Source organism: Myripristis murdjan, chromosome 22, assembly GCF_902150065.1.
Source record: "Myripristis murdjan chromosome 22, fMyrMur1.1, whole genome shotgun sequence".
Taxonomy (NCBI): Eukaryota; Metazoa; Chordata; class Actinopteri; order Holocentriformes; family Holocentridae; genus Myripristis; species Myripristis murdjan.
Genome location: NC_044001.1, coordinates 12,645,271 through 12,668,066, shown reverse-complemented (window position 1 = coordinate 12,668,066; position 22,796 = coordinate 12,645,271). Strand labels below are relative to the sequence as shown.

The 22,796-nt window shown below is 42.3% G+C and overlaps 2 protein-coding genes across 3 annotated transcripts in view; one reads left to right on the top strand and one right to left on the bottom strand.

The window, feature by feature from the left end:
- Positions 1 to 12,215, top strand: part of aqr (aquarius intron-binding spliceosomal factor) — a 63,264-nt gene extending 51,049 nt beyond the window's left edge. The window contains exons 32-35 of the mRNA XM_030044275.1: positions 5,660 to 5,745; positions 9,442 to 9,616; positions 10,956 to 11,066; positions 11,751 to 12,215. Coding sequence (XP_029900135.1) covers positions 5,660 to 5,745; positions 9,442 to 9,616; positions 10,956 to 11,066; positions 11,751 to 12,017 — 639 coding nt within the window. The 3' untranslated portion in view covers positions 12,018 to 12,215. The remainder of the gene's footprint in view (positions 1 to 5,659; positions 5,746 to 9,441; positions 9,617 to 10,955; positions 11,067 to 11,750) is intronic.
- Positions 12,216 to 12,220: 5 nt separating this feature from the next.
- Positions 12,221 to 22,796, bottom strand: part of stxbp6 (syntaxin binding protein 6 (amisyn)) — a 176,394-nt gene continuing 165,818 nt past the window's right edge. For both annotated transcript variants that reach the window (XM_030044278.1, XM_030044279.1), the window contains one exon: positions 12,221 to 13,030. In XM_030044278.1, coding sequence (XP_029900138.1) covers positions 12,957 to 13,030 — 74 coding nt within the window. In that variant the 3' untranslated portion in view covers positions 12,221 to 12,956. The remainder of the gene's footprint in view (positions 13,031 to 22,796) is intronic.

Here is a 22,796-nt window from a genome sequence, read left to right as displayed (position 1 = left end):
AGTTTTTGCACCATTTTTTTTTTTTACTTACAAATTTTAGATTTTAAATTTTTATTCATTCCTATGTTGCATGTTTTCCATGCAGTACCTTACCTGACACCTCAGATAAAACAGTGATGGTCTTTGATGCACCTGAAAAAGTACTTACAATTTACTTGTGACACATCGACATAAATGCATTCCCATTAGAGTTGCAACATGAAAAAAGACACTTAAATCTGCACACACATACACACACACCCCTGGCACCTCTTGAGAGTCGCACATCTCTCCTGTTAGGAAGGTATCCAAACTCCCGGCAGACTTGTTTTCACTTAACACTGTGTGTGGCGCTCTGACAGACGAGCGCAGTCAGAACATGAACAGCACACATGCACACAAACACAGGCTCTTCACACCTCAGGATGTCAGCTGCAGTCACCTAGCATTACCACCCAGCCTTTAATATCCTCCACTGCATCAAGACCATAGTTTATAGCTCTCGATCCTCACAGAGCTTGTGCTGTTTCTATCTTGCATCAACACTGCATAAAATGTATAAGTTTATGCAGTGCTGCACTGCATAAACTTGTGCACTGCGGAAACTGTATAAGTTTATGCAGTGGTGATTGCAAATCATGGCAATTTTTTGTATTTCCAGGTGATTCCTTACCCCCTGTAAGCATTCACTAGTCTTACCACATCAGCACCACAAGTGTTTGTTCAGGTTGGTGAAGGCTGGCTGTATTCAAACGCTAATACTGGAGATTTATAACTGTACATCACAGCACAACATCACTGCTATCCTTTAGTAAAGAAAAACTTAATGACTCTACTGCAACTTCTTGTGAGTCCAACTAGTGTTAATGTAATTTTTAAAAACAGGAAAGTCAGGTTGCAAGCTGTGCTTTCCTAATAGGTTTTATTCAGCGTTTAGAATAATACAAAGCCTTACAAACATCCACACTGTTCTGCTGCTAAGTCAGCTAATGCTCCATTTACTTTGACTTGGACAACTCAATTTCCATTTCAGTTTCTGACCTGCGACACCATAGCGCTGATGTTGTCAACTCAGGATGAATGAATGCTCGAAAAGAAGAAAAATCTCTGAATTTTCATCCATGGGGAATACCAAAGAAAACAGCAGCTGGCACCGCAGGGAGCCAAAGGGGGATGTGTTAGTGGGTGTGGCATATCACCAAAAGGCTCATAACTTCTGAATGGATTCACACATCATCACAAAAATTTGACGAGGTATATCATGGGCCACAGAAGATGTGATTAACCTTTGAGGCCATTCAGTCTAAAAGGGGTGTAGCAGTGGGTGTGGTATACCACAAAAAGTCACATAACTTCACAACAGATAAACGTAGCACTGCTAAATGTTGATACAAGGGGGGTGAACCACAGGTGGGGGACAACATGTTTACTTGCTTTAATGATGCTTGTTTTGTCACAGTAGTAGTGTCGGCAAAGTTATTCAAGCTGTCTTACCCAAAGACACCTGCCAGTTAACCCATTGGTAGCTGTAGCATCCCCTATCTCTACTCTTTTCCATTTCTGTAGCATAAAACAGACAGACATACATACCCACATTTTTCATTATAATTTTTCATATCTTTTATCCTTACTAGTGTGACATCTCCTTGAATGTTGTGGATCAGTAAGAATACAGCAGGGTGGAAAGTAAAACTCAGTGGATTCACTTTCCTCTCTTGCAGGCAGAGCAAAATCTTATTTACCCACACTGATTTTGAGTGTCCGATATCAAATCATGAGACTATCAAGATTGCTGCAGCAGGTCATAAGACCCAGATAGAGCTGGGCATTTATGCCCTCTTGTCTCCAACAGTTTACATATCAGCCTGCTGCATTCCTTTGTAAATCAAACTCATTGAGCTGTTTAGGTGAGTGTGTGTGCGCGTGTGTGTTTGAGAGGGATTTATAATGAGGTGTACAATGAGTGTGGGTGTAAACTCTGTGCTCTCTTCATCCCTCAAGGACACTGTTGGGTTTCTCTCTCCAGACTCCTTTTTTATCTCCTCTTCTCCTTCCTTCCTGTACAGAGTGTTCAGTCAGCAGCCCGCCAGCGCAATTTCACATCCCTTTCCTCCTATTTGTACTGCTAAATGCTTTGCCGCTAGCCTCAGTTTGTGCTTTCCTTCTCTTCTTTCTCTCACGATCCACATTCTCTTTGCTGTCTTTGCTCGCTGTCTCATAGTCATAATGCATGTCCAGTTCTGACTTGTCTGAGGTGACAGACAGTTAGATTTGCTGAGAAGAAAGATAGCCAGAGAGACAGAGAAGGAGGGGCTCCTGTGGGAAAATGCTGAGCAGCTGAAAGGTCATGGCATTGGGCATTTGGTTCACAGTGCGTCTGACAGTGTGTCACAATGGCTAAAAACCAGAAAATGTCAGCAGCCAGGCCACTCTGCTGTGATGACTTTAATTAGACAGAGAAGGAGAGGAAGGCCAGTTAGCCACAAGACAGTCCCATGTCCAAATAAGCACACTAGGCCAAGCTGTCTTCTGAATCTCAGTAGATAGCTAACAGTTTACATACATTTGCATGCAGTTATATCCTTATACATCTTGAATGGTGTTTTTTTTTAGTTTATTGTGGTAGTTGTAGCAGTGAATCTTGTAGAGTTTCCCTTCCACTGGGGCTGTACTGGAGAATGCTACAATAGTGTTTATTCCTCCGGGTCGGTATGCAAGCAAAGAGGTCATATTAGTGCAATTTGGATTCTGAGAGACTACTTCCATTCTCTCCACCTTGATCTCAGCCCAGTCCCTATGAGAGCTTAAATGTTACTTTGACAGTGATAGAATTTGTCACCACTGTGATGAAATTAATCAATCTCGTTTTAGTTGGAATGCACCACAGCAAAGTTGAGCAGAGATGGAGAAAACAATGAAGCGTGAGAAAGAGTGGGAATGCAAGTAAATGAGTGCATCTCCTGTCTCCTCCTTTGCTCCCCTCTCTTTCTCTCTCATTCTATCACACATAAACGCAAACATACCCACACACAGTAACATCCTCCCCATGTACCTTATCTTGTGGTCCTTCATTTTTTGAGAGACAGAGGAAATCAAGTCCAGCAGAGTGACAGGAACACTTTTTATAACACACAGGCAAACTCTTACCACCAGACATGGTCATAGATGGTTTGCATGTGTCAGCATGACCCCTCATGCCTTCTCAGATGGAGATGGAAGACTGAGACCAAAAGCTGGCTGGCACGAAGCGACAAGAAACAAGAGGCTGACATTAGATCGTTAAGTCTGTCAGCCCTGGGAATCTCTTCTGAAAAATGGAACAATTGGGCAATTCGACTCCTGCACCTCCCAGAGCATAATGGCCATGAATAAGACATAGTGGGATTGATGGAGTGAGTGAGGAAGAGAAAGAGAGAGAGGAGAGATCCAGGGTTGAATTTTTCAACAATAAGGCCATCTGCTGAGAGACAGTGTGTCATTGTTTTTGTGACAATGAGGAAAGGAGGAAGGTGGAAGAAAACAATTTTCCCTGTCACATGGTTTCTGTTAACACGACCCATGGGTGGATCCGTGGGAGGGTGCACAGATGTGTGTAAGTTTTTGGGTGTGTGCACATGTATGCATACTCACGGCACATTCTTTCCTATGTGAGAATATTAGTATGTGTGTACTTGTTTGTATTTGTGTGCTAGTATCCATAGACATGTTTCTGCTTCAATGACATGACCTCTGCAATTCACTCCCTGGAAGATTTCACATAAATAACTAAACACCATGCAAAATGCTATGCCTTGGGGAGATTCTCTATCTGGGCCTCATTCTCGCTCTCTGCGGGCTAAGAATAACTCACTCTCCTATGCACCTCTCTTTTGGAAAACAAGTTGCACTGTTTTGGCTTAAACCATGCGGCAAATTTAGCCCCCTCAGTCTACAGTTTGTAGACTACAACACTGGATGGTTATTTGGAGTTTGCATGTGAATGTATGTCTGTGTATGTATGCAGTTGTACAGATTTGTTCCTGTGTGTCTGTTTGCATGTGTAAGTGGATGTGTGCATGTCTGCCCCCTGTTCTGGGGAGCAGTTTGAGGCCACATGGTGAACAAGGTGGGCGTCCTCCCAGGCTTTGTCGGTGGCTATTTGACTTGAACACAGACCTCGACGCCTCATGCTATTGTAAAACCGACATATTGTTGCCTCTGGTGCTGCACCTGTTCTACATAGCAACAGGGAGACGTAAATAAATACTGGTCTACTTCCTCATTAGCCCCCATCTCTCTTATACCCACACACACTCTTCCCACGTTCCCTTCCTAGTGCCCATAAGGGGATTTGGAGGGGTTTGGCAAGGGGAGTTCCAGGGTCACTGAATGTTGCATTAGACCAGTGGGAGGTAACCGCGGCCACAGGATGATTTATTCAGCGCGGCTGGTTTGTTGGTTGGTTGTGATGGTCCTAGGGCAGTGTGGCTTCTTGATGGTAGCTACTGTCCTATTGATCCATGCTATAGAATGAATCAATAGAGGAAAATGCTGGAGGAGGCCATTGTCTTCCTCCTGGCCTTTGGATTTCTCTAGATGTAACCCCCCCCCCCCCCCCCCCCCCCCCCCCCCCCCCTTTGGCTCAAAGCCTGGAAAGTATTGTCATTTAACACATTAAATTGCTTAAATCACATTTGTTATGACAAAAAAAAGTATGTTCTCATTTCCTTTTGATCTAGGGTTATTCTTGATTGAACTGCATAAGTGGAACCCTTTCAGATGGCCACCTCATTGAAGATGGATAGCTTGTCAAGGCTAATTTCCACTGAAGAAGAAACTAATGCTTTTACACCATTAATATGGGGTTGATTTGGTTAACCCTGGTGGTTGCAAGACACAGCTTGTGAGTTTGAGTCCCCTTGAGGCCTTATTCCTTGAATCTACTCTCTTCAGTGCTACTAATGGCTTGTGTACAGATAATGACATATTTCCGCCTACGGAGACAAAAGGAAGAGCTAGTATGTTATTGATTCAGTTTTTAAAGGGTTGCATCTCTTTAGTTGTCTCATCTTTACCTCTATTTAACTGCAAGTAGAGTATGTTGACACTATTATGTAAGGTGTACAATGCTGAAAACCCTCAACATAGCTCTTTTCTTCATCAGAGGGGGCTGCGGGAATAAGTACACTTCTCAGCAGGACAGGATTGCCAGGGAATAAAAGCAAATTGGCTGACATGAGTTTCCTTTTGCTTTGAGAAAATCCCACAGAGAACGGCTTCCACTCCGTTCTCCATCTCCCTGAAATAGTCCCTGATCCGGTGAAGTAGCATGGTCCTCAGTACCGCGGCACCGACTCTCGGTGGGCCCAGGTAAGCGGCTAGCGGAGGCAAATGCCCTCTAAGCCGTATTAGCCCCGCTGGCTGCCCATGTGGCCCACAGTGATAACAGCAATAACAACAAAACACAGCAGCCGCTGTTCATCTTTACCTCCCTACCAAAGGAAATACACCGATGTCTCAGAATTTCAGATGGGAAGCAGTCTCGCTCATGCTCTTAAACATTTCAACTAAATCCCTACACCCACCTAAAATGCACAGGCTCATTTACTTTGCAAAACATACTGGCCAGCATAGCCTAGCATTAGTGTATCTTTGGTATGCATTTGTGTATTTAATAATGTGTTTGTCTGTGTCTGCATAGGTGACAACAGTGGACAGGTTCCAGGGTCAGCAGAATGACTACATCATCCTCTCACTGGTCCGCACCAAAGCAGTGGGACACCTGAGGTAAGCGCTTACATGCACGGCACAAAGAAACACTCACCTGACCCAAAACACACATGCCTCACCGCAGCCTACCTAAATATAGTTGTTTCATAAGAAACGCACCTAAGATACACATTCCTCAGGGAAACAACAAAGCAGAATTACAGGCACTTGGCTCTCTTGAGGCAGCTACTTTCCCAGGGCTTTTGCTTTTTTGTTATGTGTAACTGTGAAAGTTACAAATCTTTACTATCTCAAAGCCTGTATAAGCTTAATATCACTGACAGGGAGGATAAAAGCACCTTTGGGAGTTTGGTAAAAGGAAGAGCAGGTCTTTGGAATTACCCAGATTTTTTTGTCCTGGTTAAGAGAAACCATTGTGCTGTGATGATTGGGGTGAGAGTATTGAACAAAGAGTTGGACTCTGATCAAAGGCTTACCACAGAACAGACTACTACAGGCTTTAAAAGGCATGTTGGTTCACCATACTGGCACAGTAGGCTTAGTTTCTTTTCATTCCATGTCCCATTGCTCTCCAGTCTCTCAACTTTATTCCTTTCATTGCCTCTCTTATTAGTCTTATTACTGCTTTTTCTCCTTATCTCCTCCATTCTTTCCTTTTCCCCCCTTCCTGTTTCATTGAAATGATGTGTTGTGAAAAGGCCTTTTATTCCTAGGCTGCCATGACATCCTAATGAGTGTTTCACACTTAATATACTGCTTGTTTTAATACCAGACAACTGAGTTTAAACTCTCTGCAGCACTTAAACTGCCCTTGCTGCCCCCTCAGTTTGGATGTGCAGTGGCTGCTGGTGGTGCTCCTCATCACTCAGCTGTAATACCAGCACATTTACCCAGCCTCACATTGGGAAGGCTGCAGCGAAGCCTTAGCCCAATTATTAAGCCATTCCCTTCGTAAACCAGCCTGCGCCCCCTCATTCCCTGTTCATTTCTTGCCGACAGAGAAAACACTTACAAACTCCATTTTGCTTTTTCCTTATCTCACAGATAAAGCTATAAATTGATGGTGTTGGGCATTTAGAAGTGCAGAGGGCCGCAGAGAGTGGTAGTTTATCTTGCTGGCAGTGCCTACTCTCCTCTCTGGCATGATGCATTTTATCTTGTCTCACACTGGATATTACACTTCGCCTAGTACACATTTTATGTTGAACCCACTCTATGTGGGATGATTGTCAAAACCATTCCTATCATAAATGTGCTTGAGTTCCAGTCATTCACTGACAGTTCATGGAGTAGGCGTAGCATTTCTCTGACTTTTGCTTCTCTCTTATCAATAAAAGCAAGATAATGACTTGTCACTGGCCTCTAAAGTCCGGTGCTTTTGATTAATAAAGCAGTTACACTTGACATGCTGTTGGTGAACGATAGCAGGGTATATCCCCAAAACAACCTGAGTTTGTCTTGATGTTGGCACTAAATGAAAGGTCATTAAAATCATGAATGTGCACCACAAATTAGAAAAGATTCAAATAAAAACTTTTGAAGTAATTGCATTCACATATTGAAAGTGTGGCCTGATGGTGTCACTAGAGGAAAGGTCTTGAGGTTATCAAAATCAATATCATGTTCACAATCAGTGTATATAGTGGTTAGTATGGCAGCGGTTAAGGTAAATCCATAATATCCCCAACAGCATTGTTACAGGAATATAATGGCCCTGAAATACTTTGTAACATCTCCTCCATAAGGTGGGTTGTAATCCATTTCCTCCATTTCTTTTTCTTTTTTCATTTATATCTTTTTGTACCTGACACTTCTGAATGGTTGGGAAAGCAGTGATTCACAGGGTATACCCTTACCATCACTTGTGCTTTGCCCCACACTGGGATCGTCAACACTGGTTGTTGTCCTCCCCCCTGCCCTCCCTCCTGTTCCCGCCTCTCCCCCAGTGGCAGTCTGCTGCCGTGACAACCACAGGGGATGCAGCTGACCATATGACGAGCTGACCCCCACTATGACAGGAGAAGCCTTCCTGCTGATATACACTGGCACACTCACATGCAGGAGCACAGTGTTTGACAGGGGTGCATGCACAGAGATCCCAACACACTCTGACATGTACATACACTCACATGTGGGGACATGCGTGCATGTGCATGCATGCACGTACACACACACACACACACACACACACAAAATAGTATCTGTCCACTTTCCCCTCTCATGCGACAGAACAACCCAGGTGGGTGTCTCGCAACAGAGCCATGTCCGTAGGCTATCATGCTTCACGATTGGTTCTTATCTCCTCAAACTCTGTGCTCATTGGCTGCCAGCTGTTGTGGTTTGTCTCTGTGGAAATGTTGCGCTTTAGAGTTCCTATGCATCCCCTTTAGCTTGAACTTTACAGTCATTTTTGCTCACACCTACATACTATAGGCTCCACACATTTACTCACTCTTAAATCCTACACATTATTTTCCATAAACCCTTTTTTCTACAAATTCATGGCACACACCAAGCATATTGCAAGGATTAATCTTCTTAATCTCATGCTCCGCTTATGTCCTCTCAACATTCTACATTTTTGGCTGTATTTGAATGAGTGTGTATGTGTGCATGTTTGTTGATGCATGTATTCATAAGAGCATGCATACAAGTGTGAGTGTGGGTCCAATTCTTGTACATCAAACCAAAGAATGTTTTAAATCTTGTCAAAGCCGCTTGAGTAAGCCAAACACTTCTCTTTCCCCTTCAAATGCTCAGCCATATTCCACGCTCAAAGGATTGCATCAGTCAAGCTGCTTTTGTCTCATAGATTTATTGTCTCCAGAAATGGTCAAATTTTGAGCAGCTCTAATATATTGCCTATGCAGTGCTTGAAAAACACAATGCCAAGATTTATTACATCTCATAACAGGCTTACAGGTACATTCTCACTTCTTTATTTATTGAGTAAAGTACATTTTAAAAGTGCAATTTTCTGTGACTGCAAGAACCTGTGCTAATGTTTCCCTCTTATACACTGTGTATTGTATGCAACTTTAATCAGAGTTAAGTATGTAGAAGATTCATACCGTGAGAATAGAGTTGCCTTAGATGTAATCGTTTTTTGTTTTTTTTTTCCCCACTCATCGCCCTGTAGCTTAACTTGGGGTTCTTCAGGGATTAAAATTATAATCAGATTCAGTGCTAAACATGTATCCTATCAGGATGTTTAAATTAGGAATATGGGCCTGCAGTGACATTCCTGTGTCATGGGAGCAGGCTCACAGCCAGTAAACTATATTTTATTAAACACTTATGCTATTACAGCTACCCAAGCAGGATTCCTCCTTTCTACGGGAAATGTGTCCTCTGCCTCTAATCCTTTAATTCCACTAAATAGCAAGAAAAAGTAACCTAGCTGCCCTCTCATACACCCTTTCACCTTCTTCTCTCTTTTTTTGCCTTGTTTATCCCCAGCCTAGGCCCTCCGCTCTTTTATCTCTTTAGTTTCAATATTTCTCCCCCTCACCTATTGCTGCTTATCCTTCACTAAACCCCTCTCCTCCTACACGGCGCCTTTTTCCTTCCACTTCAGCCTTTTTTTACTTGTTCTTCCGCTCTGATCCCGTCACTTCAGTTTTTATTTTTCGCCTGCATTTGATTTCTTCTCTTTTGATCTCATACTTTCCACCCCCACTCCTGCCTCTTCTGTTTGTTTGTTTTTTTTTAACCGTGCTAAACCAATTTTCAACTTTTCCCCTCTCGCCATAGGGATGTGAGGCGTCTGGTGGTGGCCATGTCTAGAGCCAGGCTGGGTCTGTACATCTTTGCCCGGGTCTCCCTGTTCCAAAACTGCTTTGAGCTGACTCCCGCCTTCAACCAGCTCACTGCCAGGCCACTGCAGCTGCACATCAGACCGCATGAATACTACAGCCAGGAACAGCCTGTGAGTACTTACACACAGAGTGTCAGACTTGTGTCTTGAAGCACAGTAATTTTGTACTCCATTGTATTTGGCTGATTGTTGGATAATGAAACAACCTTGACATTTGCAGGCAAGAACCCACCTTATTTTCCCACATATTCCACATCAGTGCCCATTTACGTAGCACCCCCTCTCTCTTCTATACCCCTCCATATCATTGCTGCCACAGCGTTCTGTCTATCTAATCCTGCCTCTATATTCTGAATGGAATCTTCACTCCCTTGGCCCTCGCTGGTCCCGAGTCTTGCTGTGGCTTTACCCATAGGTCCCGGTCTGTTAACAGCATTCTGCAGGAGCCATCTGCTAGCTGGGGAAACACAGGCCTGGCTATAATTAACCCCCGAAGGTCAGAAGGCAAAGCCATTCTCCCAAATCCCGCCAGGCCAGCATGAGACGACCGCTGTCTGGTCACTGTGTCTCACTGACTGGCGTGTGTGGAAACAGGGGTGTCTAAAATACCCCATAGCCTCTGACACTTCCTCTGACTCTGGAGTGTTTGTTCCCATGGGGGACAGCTCTTTTGGGCACACACATGCGTTCCCTGCTTAGTCAGTCTATCTGGAGTCAGTAAATCGCTGCTTCATACATGCAGATGCAGATGTAAAGTCGCAATTTTTCTTGAGCTCTTGAACAGAATCGTTATCAGCTATTTCACAATGCTGATTCAGAACAAGCTGTAAAGGCAAAAGATTATGCTACGGCATAACACTCAACATGCATATTTATACATGTACAGCAGTATTGGACAGACAGTAAAACATGATGTCTTATCACAGGCAGTCATTGCAAAGCACTTCAAAGCACTTCCCTTTGATAGTTTCACAGCAATAAAACCACAGACAGTTTAGTTTTAGAGTACTGCAGCCCCCAGTGCACTCACATCCACATGATGCCCAATGGACTGTTTCAGCATATTACCCTGTATTTAGGAAGCAGCAGCCCAGCAGCATGAATATTCTCCTTGCTTCCCTCCTCCGTTTAGGCTACATGGCTCCGTCTGCATACTAATTTTATCAAACAACAAACTTGGCATCCACAGCTCCTTTTGATGGTGCATGACCATTGATAGCTGGAGACAGCGAGTGGGTGATTTGTTTTGAATTAACAAGCAGGTGGTGAGCAAGTTAATTGTAATAACCTGCACATTTATCCTCAGATCAATAGTTTACAAGGGGGATCCATTTGGAGTTCCTGCTAACAAGACAGATACAATTCCCCAATTATCTTTCCATTCACATCGCCTTCTGGATACAACTTCAGTTGTTACTAACGTTTTTTTGTCTTCTTTTCTTGCTTTTAGAGGGAGGCTTCTAGTCAGCCTGACCAGGTAGTGAAGAACATGCCAGAGATGGCCAACCTGGTGTACAATATGTACATGCACATGATCCAGAGCACGCAGAAGTACAGACAGGTAAAGCCTTCTAATAACCATCTATCTCATAATACACACAGTGACTGCCATAATAAAGCTTATCAAAGAAAATATGTACCGTATTATAGTGATGAGTCAAGGCAGCCATTAGTGCAGATACTGCAGTTGTTTGACAAAGCTCAGCAATAAGTGACACGGTTTAATTTAAGGTAGCTCCATTTGCATGATATACCTGAGACAATTTAAAACTGATGTTGCTACTCTGCTGACTACACACAAACACAGATACAATGCTATTAACAATTCTTCTCAAGCTCACAATAAGCAATGGAGCAGCTTTAAAAGCTGTCGCCTTCTCTCCCTGGTAGCTATTCTGGTATTTTTAACCTTTAAACTTAAATGCAGCGCAGCAAATAGGTCAGATGTAAGAAAATTGTTTTAATTGTGCACGTGAAGAATTAATAGGCCACAAACCTAGAATATTACACATGGAGCTCAAACCATTTTAAATGCGCCCACTCAGGGTTACACATTGGCTCTTGTGCCAACTTAAGGGAGGACTGAGGCACGACAAAGGGAAGAAAAAGGAACATTGGAACTATATTTGCCAATAGAATATAACGACATTTGAATATTTTTGGTTTGATATAATAAAAAAAAGGTTTCCCTTACATTTTGTTTGTTCTTCCTTTCCCTCTGTTTCCACTCATGCTCTACACACAGCAACAGCAGAAGCTGGCTTTGCCACCGCAGCAGACCAGTGCAGAGGCTGCGGTCCAGGAAGAAGCAGCTAGCTCTGGGGAGCCGCAGGAAGAGACCCCTATGGAGCAGGAAAGCCCAGAGGGAGAAGCAAACATGGAGCCAAACTCAGAGCACACAACAGAGAGGGAGGGAAACCAGGAGACAGAGGATCATGCTAAGATGCCAGAGCATCCTGGCAGAGACAGTGACAGTGATGACGAGGACAGTACAGAGGAGCAAGAGCCATAGAGTGCTCTCTGTGTAGCTCATATGGGACCACTGTCTTATTAACAGCCTCAGTTATTGAGGGGCCTAGCTGGACTGTCCCTTAGATATAGAGATAAGTAGCGTGGAGTCAGTGGGTTTAGATTTGTGTTCTAATGAAGCCAAGAAAATGGAGGGAAATCTTGAGGATAATGTTGCATTCTTTTTTTTTTTTCAAAAACACGCGGTTTTGTAATCATTATTACTTTTTTATTAAAAGAAATGCTAAATCCAAACTCTTGTCTGTGAAAGATTTTCCTCTATGTGCATGTACAAGAGCTTATAATGCTGTTTAGGAGACTCTAATCTCTCTGTAGCTATCTTACTGACAAAACAAATACACTGTGTCATCATCTTGTTTAAGCCTTGTTAAAATCTTTTTGTCATGATACTTCAGTCCATTCATCTGCCCCCCCACCTCTTTGGGCACAACTGGAATCTGACAATCTGATTTCCTCAGCCTATAGCAGCCACAACTAAGCTGTGTTTGTAGGTCATTCAAATAGTCCCAGGGCCACTGTGCCCAGAGGGGATTTGAACTCACTCTCAATGGATGTACACAGTCACCCAACCAGCACTCCTTAAATACTTTGCTCTTCACAGCTTTGTGTACAGTACTTACATTACAGTGGTACTGTTTGTATTTACTGGTTTAGTGCCGAGCGTGAATGTTTGATTGTTGAGTTCAGACATACAGTTTCAGTGTTGATATCTCTGTTAATCATTGACAGCAAAAATGGCCAGTGGAGTGCAAGTAGTGCCCGTGGATGGTGGGTTCCAACCCAGGCCTTGTATTAGTAATTTCCATGTGGGTCCTTTCTTACCATGAAGCGACAGAAGAGTCCACAGCCCACAGGCACAGACTGGAAATCTAGTCATTATCATGCACCAGAGGCTAGTTGTTACGTCATACCTCAGGCAGGCTCATCCACAGCCCCCCACTGTCTGAGAGAACAGGTCGGCTGCACAGCTGCTCCAGCCTGGGCTGCTCAAAAGACCTGAAGGAGAACCATGTGTTGAATATGGATGTGAATACATGCGCACTTCATGCATACAAACACTGTAGACACAGGTGGAGGTAACTAATTACATTTGCTGATGTTACTGTAGCTGAGAGGCTTTCTTGTATGCTTTTTTGAGTATTTTTTTTAAGTAAAGTGAGTATTTTACTTCAGTAAATCTATACTTGAGTATTCTTCACATCATTTTAAATCATACTTTACAGAGGAAAAAATTATCAATGATAAATTAAGGGGCCTTTCACAATGGACAGTCAGTAAAGATGAGAAGAGGAATCTGGTTCTACTTTTTGTCATTTCCAAATTTTCAATAAAAGGTGCATGATGAAAAAGTGCATATGGTCGATGGAGGCGAGGATGGATTAGAGTCAACTGGCAAAAATGTGGAGTAAGTGGGAAAAAAGGGAACTAATTTCAGTGACTTGGCCTGATGTAAACCATGTTGACTCAACCATCATCATGTGCTTAAACCACATTTGTCAGGTGAGTCTACAGAGTCCTCACTTCAATCTACCCTCTGCGGTTTTGCACAATCATGAGGATTGTGCAAAACATTTTCTAACTGCATGGAAAAGATCACACATAACAGAGGGGCTGTTTGAAAAAGTCACTTTTACTCCAAGTACATTTTAATTTAGCTCATTTTTACTTTTAGTAAAGTAGATTTTTACAGCAGTTCCTCTTCTTTAGCTTAAGTAAAATATCAGCAAAGTAACAGTACTTCTACTTGAGTAGAAATTTGTAGTACTCTTTCCACTGCTGCATGTAGAGCAATGTAATGTCCATTTTTCTCAGGCGTAGACCAGGCCACTTTGGGTTGAGGTCCATATGAGGGTTTCAGAGCACTTTTAAAGAGGAGCTTCTTTGTCCCTCAGCTGAGGATTACAGTGAGAGGCTAGTCAACAGATTTATGGGTTTATGGGTGCAATGATGACACCAGTGCTGGGCTAAAATGGGAGTATTGTTAATGGAGATTTAACGCAGAACTGCTATCTGATACCACAAGCCATGAGAAACAACTGTAAGATCTTGATTTTCTCAATTGTTGGCAGAGGGAAACCTGTATATCAACATTACTGTTGATTTTGACATTCAAAACATGGTATTGGTGCATCCCTAAAGAAATCACTTATGTATGAGTGTTAGTTATTGATATGCTCAAGATATGACCTCAAGCCTATATGACTATATACACAAACTTGTACAAACCCTATACACTGGTGCCCATGAGGCTTCAAGTTTCTACTGCAATTTGTTTGTGGGTGTAATATGAACTATGTAGAAACCCATGACAGCAACCATGATTTGACTTGAGTCACATGAATGTCTGCATTGTGCAATATCCTCCCTCTGGTATTTCCCTCCCTTGCATTTGCTAAATTTCTGTTTCGTACTAGTCGGTCTCTTGCCTGTGCTACCTTGTTGTAGTAAATTAGAGCTAACTGGTGGGAAGTGGCTACCACTCACACAATCTCTGGGAGCCTCCAGCAAGAACTGGGAGACTGGAAAGAATAACTACAAGCGAGGAGAACAGGCTGCCACTTCCTCCACACCGTTTCACAGCAGAAGGTGAACATGTCTTTTATACTCACAAGACAGGTATTCATTAGGTTAATAGCTACTTTGCAAAGCTCTCTTCTAACCACTGCTATGGGCTGATGTATCACACAGATTAACTGCATGCAGTAAAACTGTTAAATGTACATTTGCTCATAACCATAGCCTGTACATTCTCTTTATGCTAATTTTCAGTAACTGCATACATGAATTTATCCTCTTGCAGATTTACTGAGCAGTTGTGACAAAGAATAGGTAGTTAAGTTTGCAAGTATGGAATAAGAATTACTTGGCTCTTTGAGAGGTTATCTCTGGTTTTGGAGTTTTTAAAGATTTTTAGGGGAGGAAAGGGTTTCTGCCCTTTCAATGGCTTCATTGTTTGTTTTATGAATTCACTATGAAGGCATTTCTCAAAAGCACGGGACTCACTCGTGTTTCATGAGTGATGTTTTACGACAGTGCCATGCGGTAATAATATCGCAACAGGAAATTGCACATCAGAGCCAACACAGAAATGCTGGGAGTATAAGACAGGATCCGACCAGTGTCTCTTAAAGCTGTAACAAGCTTTGGGAATCAATATGACAGCACGCAAGACTTTTCACACTCATAAAACCATCAGCTCTACAATCTAAACTTCAAGGGCCGGGCCTCGGGGCAGATTTTCAGGCAGATTTTACCATAAAAATACAGTTTCATACTCTTTCTAATGTTGAGGTTCTTGGAAAAATGCAATTCGACTGCGGCTTCTCAGAGCAGCTGCCACTATACTTTCAGTTAATGAACAAGTAGGCAGGATTTACACATTGTGTGGCATACAATTAGCAGTGTTTCATTAGAAATAATACAACATGCATCTGTGTAGCTCTGCACAGCACATCACACCCCTGATCGCTGTTTATCAACACTGACATGAATTAATGCTTATTACCATGGTCATGCATTATCTCTGCTGATCTGCTATTAGTGGGTGATTAACATGCCAGGGCCAGTCTTCACCAGGGTGTAAGTGGGCAGCCGGTTGACCTAAACAGCCAGACAGGCAGGCTGGTTATTGCTTGAAGTTGCCAGCTTATCATGCTTTGTCAAGGCCACTGCTAAATCCTGACAAGTACATCCAGATCATCAACAGGGCACGTTTCAATCTGATAATCTCCCATCATCACCGGAGAGGCGTGGCGTGGCATTATGATTCGCTTTCCCTGATACTGCTGCAGAGACTGATACACTGAGAGGAAAAGTGCTCATCAGCCAGACGCTATTCACACAAATTCTTGTATTTGCTTTTAGTGATGAGTTATATGGCTGTGCAAAGCATGCTGATGTCCTACCCTCAGCATCCTCTCAATGTAGGCAATTTTACTATTCAGGAATACAGCCACTCTCCAACCTCCTCTCCTTCTCTTAGACTAAGATGGCCAGCTGCGGCTCATGTTTCTGGTGCATCATCTGGCTGGTGGTTCTGCTGTGTTTGGGCTGGCCCCTCAGCATCACCCTGGGGAGTCTCTATGGTCTCATCAGCCCGCTCACCACCTGCATTGGCCTGGACCGACTCTCTGACCTTCTCCTGGAGGGAGCCAACCTCGGCCGAACTTGTGCCCAGAACATGAGGCACGGAAAGCCCTTGTGTTGACCGGGGCCAGACAACGCAGGGAACCAGAGCGAGCTTGTTGCTCTTCTGCAGAGAAGTGTGTCACCCTTCGTTCTGAGGGGAAGCGTTATTGTCTGTTTTATGTGGAGATGTCCTGAGGTGAATGGCATTCTGACTCAATACACTGAGAAACTTTATGGCAAGTTATCTTATTTAACAAAAAGGTCCGGAAGGTCTGGAAAATGGATTCCAGTCGTTCTGTGAACATGTAATTAACCATGGATTTCGAATTTGTATGGGTTTTTCTGGAAGGAAATAGGCTTTGTGCTCATGCTCTGTGTTTGCTGTTTAATTCATGATGACACTGCATGAGGAAGATAAGAATGGAAATAGCATTTTAACAATGGATTTGCTTAGACTTGTAAATGACTGTATGGAAACTTATAATGCGATTAAAACTGCTTTGAACTTGTCCTCTGTGTTTGTTGACTGAATTGTTGTATACAGTATTTGTCAGAAAATCCATGTCATCTGGTATTAAGAGGAAGGTAAATGCAAAGATAAGGAGAGGTGGAGATATGAACAGATGAATTTCCAGTTTCCTTGGAAGAAATTCAGAGGAAATAATCAATCAATTTTATTTAACTACTTATTCCTATTTGTGGTCACGGTGGCTGGAGTTTATCCCTGCATGCATTTGACAGAAGGCATGGAGACACCTAAGACAGACCGGCTTTCTATCTTAGGGCCAATACAAATACACAATCACTCCAAGTCACACGCATCCATGTGGGCGACTTATAAGTCTCCAGTCCATCCACCTCACATTTCTTCATGCAAACACATGGAGGACATGCAAACTGCACAGAGTGGCCCAGGGCCAGGAATCACAGCCAGAACACCCAGATAGCACGGCATCATTGATGCAGCATTGAATTTACAGTAGAATCACCATTTTTGGCTGAAAATTCAGTGTGAAATTTACATTGAATCAGCGTGAGGAGCTGATAGCTTTTTCTGTTTCCTGAAAAGGAAACACTGAGTCATTAGTCAACATTTGTATTTAGCTAGCTGTTATGTTTTTCTTCTTTTTTACATTACATTGCAAAACAGAGTCAGTATTGATTATGTTAGGCCTATCTTTAGTGGGTGAAATTGTTTTTATATGGCTTTTTTTCTGTTTCGAAATTTGAGAGGCCCTGCTATTGTTGTTCAGCTTGTGCTTTCACAAGAAAACAAAGAAACAAACAAACAAAAAAAAACCCTACTAATTTCAAATTCGCCCTATTCACTTGGAATATTTTCAGAGCAGACACAAAAATGATGACACTAAAGAGAAAACTGACAGCCATATGAACCTTTACTTGATTTCACCAGAATAAAAATAAAATTCTGACACTATCTCAAATATTTCCCCATTGATAAACTCCTTTCTCTCTTTTCCATGAATTGTGAACATGAACAGTAAAACACCAACATCGCTTGCTACCTCGCTCTCTCTTTCTTTCTTATCACGTCGGCAATAGTTTAATCAACAGCCAAAAAAACTAACTTTGACCTTAATTGTAAGTCCATTTTATTATACAGTGCAGAATCTCAGAGGGAGATTTGGCTATGTTTAATTCCATAACTTCAAGGCTAGTTGTTAGTTGCAGCTCCAGTGACTCAACTTATTGTGCTCTCAGCTATAATAACAAATAGGGCAGGGAATGCTTGTGCTTCAGCAAACATTTTAGAGGGATATCATGGTAAATTACCATTTTTGTATGGCACACATTAATTTGGCAACTTTAAGTCACCTTCGCTGCTGCTGGTGCTAATTTGCTTCATGAGAGGTTGTTGAGCTCTGAGGTAAGGGTAACATCGCTAACAGGAAACACTTAAGTTGATTCTTCAATGAAAATGTGTAGCTCTGCTGTCCTTTCTTTTTTTTCAACTAACTGGCACAGTATCAAGGAAAACAAAGTTAAAGTAAAGTGGGATTATGGCACTAAGGTCAAACTACAACATTGAAGTATTTTATTTTAACAAAAGAGGAGTGTGTCAGTAAGTAAATTTCTTTTTTTCTTTTTTTTTGGCATGTCTGCCTTATTTGATAGTTGCAGTAGAGGGAGACAGCAAAGGCAGGGGCGAGAGAGGGGATGACATGCAGCACATGACCTGGGCTCAGATTCAAACCCAGACCGCTGCAGTAAGGACAAGTGATACGCACTTTACCAGGTGAACTACTGGGGCACCAAATTTCTTTTAATTTGATGGAAAATTAATGGCTTATATTACTTTATTTTTTGCCTTTTAATGAGGCCCTCTGGTTGACAAGGCAAGAGGCCACTTTAATCCGCATGTCTGGTACATTCTGTTCCTCAGATGTTTTGTTGATAAACTTTTAGTTTTCTCATCAGTTCATCCATGGTGGCTGCCACTGCTCATGCTGGCTACCAAGTTTAGTGTAGCAAATGTAAAACCATTCCTGAATTGAGCATATTTGACTGCTATGTACAACTAAATAATGTCCCAAATGTTGCAGAATATCACGGCTGCTTTAATTTGCGTGTAGCAAAATACCTTCACTTTTCTGTTACTTTTGAATTCTTCAGAATGTGGAAAAGCAACTTTAGCCTAAGTTCAGAGTAAACTTTTGCCTTCTTCAGCCTGAGCTGCAGAAAGTTGTAAAGTCCACCTGGAGCGCTGTCTCTGCTTTTATCTTTTCATGCACTTGTGAAACAGGTGGTGGGACGTCACACATGAAACAGAATTACAGTTCAAAAGAAATCGCAAAGAGCAGCATCAGCTACACAGCAGCAACCCAGGAGCTGCTCAGGTTTCATCTGCTTGCTCAAGGACACTTCTGCAGGGTGGATGCTTGCCGACACAGGGGCCCTACTCACTACACTATCATGCTGCTCTTACATACATACTGAAATAAAAGCAAGATGATATAATGAATAACTGGAACACATCTTATAAATGTAACGGTGCAATTAAAACTGTTTGCATGTATGTATTTAGCTGAGCTCATCTTTCTTCCAAGGGAAGGTATCTACGTACTTTGTGCCTCTGTCTAAAAACTCAAAACCTTCATATCAGCTTTGACTGGCACAATGCTTTGTCAGCTACTTCCAAAATAGCTCAGGATTCAATACTTACTGTAGGAACCCCTATAAGGACTTAGCCAAAAAGCTGTTGCTGAGCAGCCTACCTACAAATCCGGGTAGCTGTGCATTTTGTGGCTTATTCAAATTTGATTCATGAATATTTCATTTCAATCCAAAGCGCTTTTTAACCTCATTTTCTGCCTCTCACTGTTGACTGATACACACAGTGACAAAAACTCACTCATGCTTTTAAATGCTAGGTTCTTATCCGAGAGAAATTCCTTCGAAAAAAAAGAAAAAAAAAAGATGGCCACAGCCCAAACTTGTATTGCAATATTTATGTGAGTGTCATACGAGCCCTAGTTAGATTGCTTTTTTTGCCTGCCCAATTCTGCTCCCAAACATCCTGAGGGTAGAAACCACTTGCCAAAAAATAGCCCGATTTTAATTTCAACTTTGTTCTCTGTTTTTCCTCCCAGAAGTCTTGGCAGAGGATACAGCAAACTTGGCTTGAGCAGGCCTGGGAGCCAAGCTGACAGCGCCTTACTGAGAGGCTGCACACGAGAGAGAGAGCGAGAGAGCGGGAGAGAGCGAGAGAGAGAGAGAGAAAGCTGGTCAATTTTTCATTTGGGTCTGAGATTTGGTATGGAAAAAGCCTGCTCCTACTGGCTGCGAGGAGACCTGGGAGGCTCAGAGGGAGGATATGTAGGCCTCCTCTTTCAATTTACCCCATACTGCTTTGTAATTTCACCCTCACATACACACATGTGCATGCATACACACACAAACACACAAGTGAAGTGGGGACACCGTTGTACAGCTAAATGAGGAGGTGTCTGTTAGCCAGCCTGTAAGGTGAGCTATACGCCTGCATACTGTTTATGCATAAATGCATTTATGCATTTGCGAAGAGGAAGTTTTTAAGCTTTTAATGTTCATGTTGATTCAGGCAGCAGACTCGCAGAGGCTGGGACCCGACTGTGTGAGGCCTCTCCAAAGGCTTCATCCATTTTCCTAATGAGGTTTCTGTGGGAATTTTCCCTTGTGCTCGCTGAGGGTCTAACGTCGGGGGCGTATCATTTCCATTTATTGTTTTCAAGATGTGGGCGTTGTGAAACCTTTGAGACTGTAACTGTGATTAAGGGCTGCATAAATACGCTCAAGTTCATTAACTGCATGCTAATACATGCAGACAAGAAACACACATTCACTGCGTGCAAAAATAGGCTAATTTCTGTTGGCAAAGATTGACGAAACATGACACGTGTCAAGATATGCATGACAAACTGGCTGGATGTAATTTATTCAGAATATGTATGTTTTTGAAGAGTTTCCCTGTCAAGTTTGATCATTTACTTGAATATAAATGTTGCTGTACAGATCTCATGTCTGTGATACATTTTTAATCACAACAATACTGTGCATTTTGTTGTTACTTGTGGATTCTTATAATGTATAAATAAGGCAGTTGTGTGTTTTTACTGATTTTCACACTCTCTATTTTTCAGAATCTGGACTCATGACCATCTTTCCGTGTATGTTATCACTGCACTGCATCCTATTACAGATATTCAAAAATTCCAATTAAAAACAGCACATTTTAGAAATATGCTACTTAGTAGCAATGTGTCAGACGTATCCGTGTTAATGAACAAATCTTTGTTGTGTCCCTGGAGCTGCAGTGAAAGCACTCCAAGCTCCACGTCCCTTGAGGCACATAGCAGGAGACTTAAAAATAAGCCAACAGCTTATTCAGTTTTCAGCACATGGGCCACACAGAGCACACACAATTTTCACTGAGCAATACGGTTCATGTCATCTCTCTGCTGTGACCTTTAAATGACCCTGACGCTCATCATAGATATACACTGGCCATGTTGAAAAGAGCAAAGTGCTTTCAGATCATTTGTATTGAGCCCATTCTGACGCACTGGTGTTGTGAATTTCACACAGGGGCATTCCTGCATGTGTGCACATTATTGATTCACGTACGAAACCCTTACGTGTGCCAGGCAAATGACTTCCCTTCAGCGTGCTTTAAAAGGTTTTGCACTCTGTTTATAATGTGGAATTCCCAGTGAAAATCAATAGGCTCTTTTTCCTGGACAGTTTTGTCCTTATCTCATCTCTTCTGCTGAATAATGAGGCCGGTCTCCTGGAGGCGTTCGGGGCAAGGAAGATGGTAGGAGGAGTATGATCGTGCCACAGTGATTTAATCTCAGTAGCAACAGCTAAAGTGAAAATCACTGGATGGGAATACTTGAGCAGCCTCCAAGTGTCTCTGTGTCTAAACCAGGCACCGCCATAAGCCATGTGGACCCTTAGGTGCTCTGAGAACGCACAATTTTCATAAAATCTCCTTTGAGCCAATACCCCTGTCAGACTATAAAGCCGTTTTTTCTCTAACAATACCATTACATACATCCTGAGCAATGGGCCTGATATGTGTATAACTTGTTGATACTTGCGGCAAACTCCACAATGTCATGTTTAGAGCATTTAAATCTCTTGGCACAAGAGCAACATCATGTCAAAAGTAGCCAGTCTTCCACCTTTCCTGCTTGATCCTAGCAGTGCTGCTCCCTATAGACAGACTCAGCAAAGCTACGGTCATAAAATGTTAACATTATTTGAATACTGGGGCAAAAGGATGCTTACAGCAGGCCACAGCCAACCATTCATTACATAAGACCAAAACAAAGAGTCACACAGTGAAGGGTTATGGCTCGGGGTCGGGTGACAGCAGCATATGATTCATGGCATGCTGTGCCCTTTTGTCTTGTCCTCCTTGTGTGGGACCATCCACTGCTCTTAGCCAATGTTATTTTACAGCCTTCAGAGCTTGCTCTCGCTCTCTGTTTCATGTAAACTGGCAATGTCATCTCTAATGTCTTGTTCTTTCCTCATTGGAGAAATAAAGAAAGAATATGGCATATGTCACAACAAGAGAGATGCTGTTTTCTTCATTGTTTTTATACTGAATACAACAGAATAAATCAGGGTTACTTTTGATGTATCTGCAAGGGTTCCTCACATGAAGGAACATGAACATTACTTTGCCTATTATTATAAACAGGTATGGTTATAATAAACAGTAATAATCCAGAGCAGAAGTTGATGGTGTCTGAAGCACCATTATGTACAAAGATGGAGAAAGAGAAATATGACCTTAAAAATAAACTAAATGCAATAACTTGCAATAAATGTCAATGTTAGAATTAAAAATTTCTTCATCTTAGATCCATATATTTGACTGCATATGTTGTGTCCTCATGTTTGCTCAACGGGCATTTATAAACACACACACACACACACACACACACACACACACACACACAGATAGATAGATAGATAGATACGTTTGCATAGATTTCCCTGTCAAAGGTAGATAACAGTAAAATATGTAAATGCAAAATCTAAGGCAGCATGACTGAGGTATGATTTCTAATAATTTTAAAATTTTCCATATGTGGTGAGTTTCATGACAAGCCATGCTGCGTGG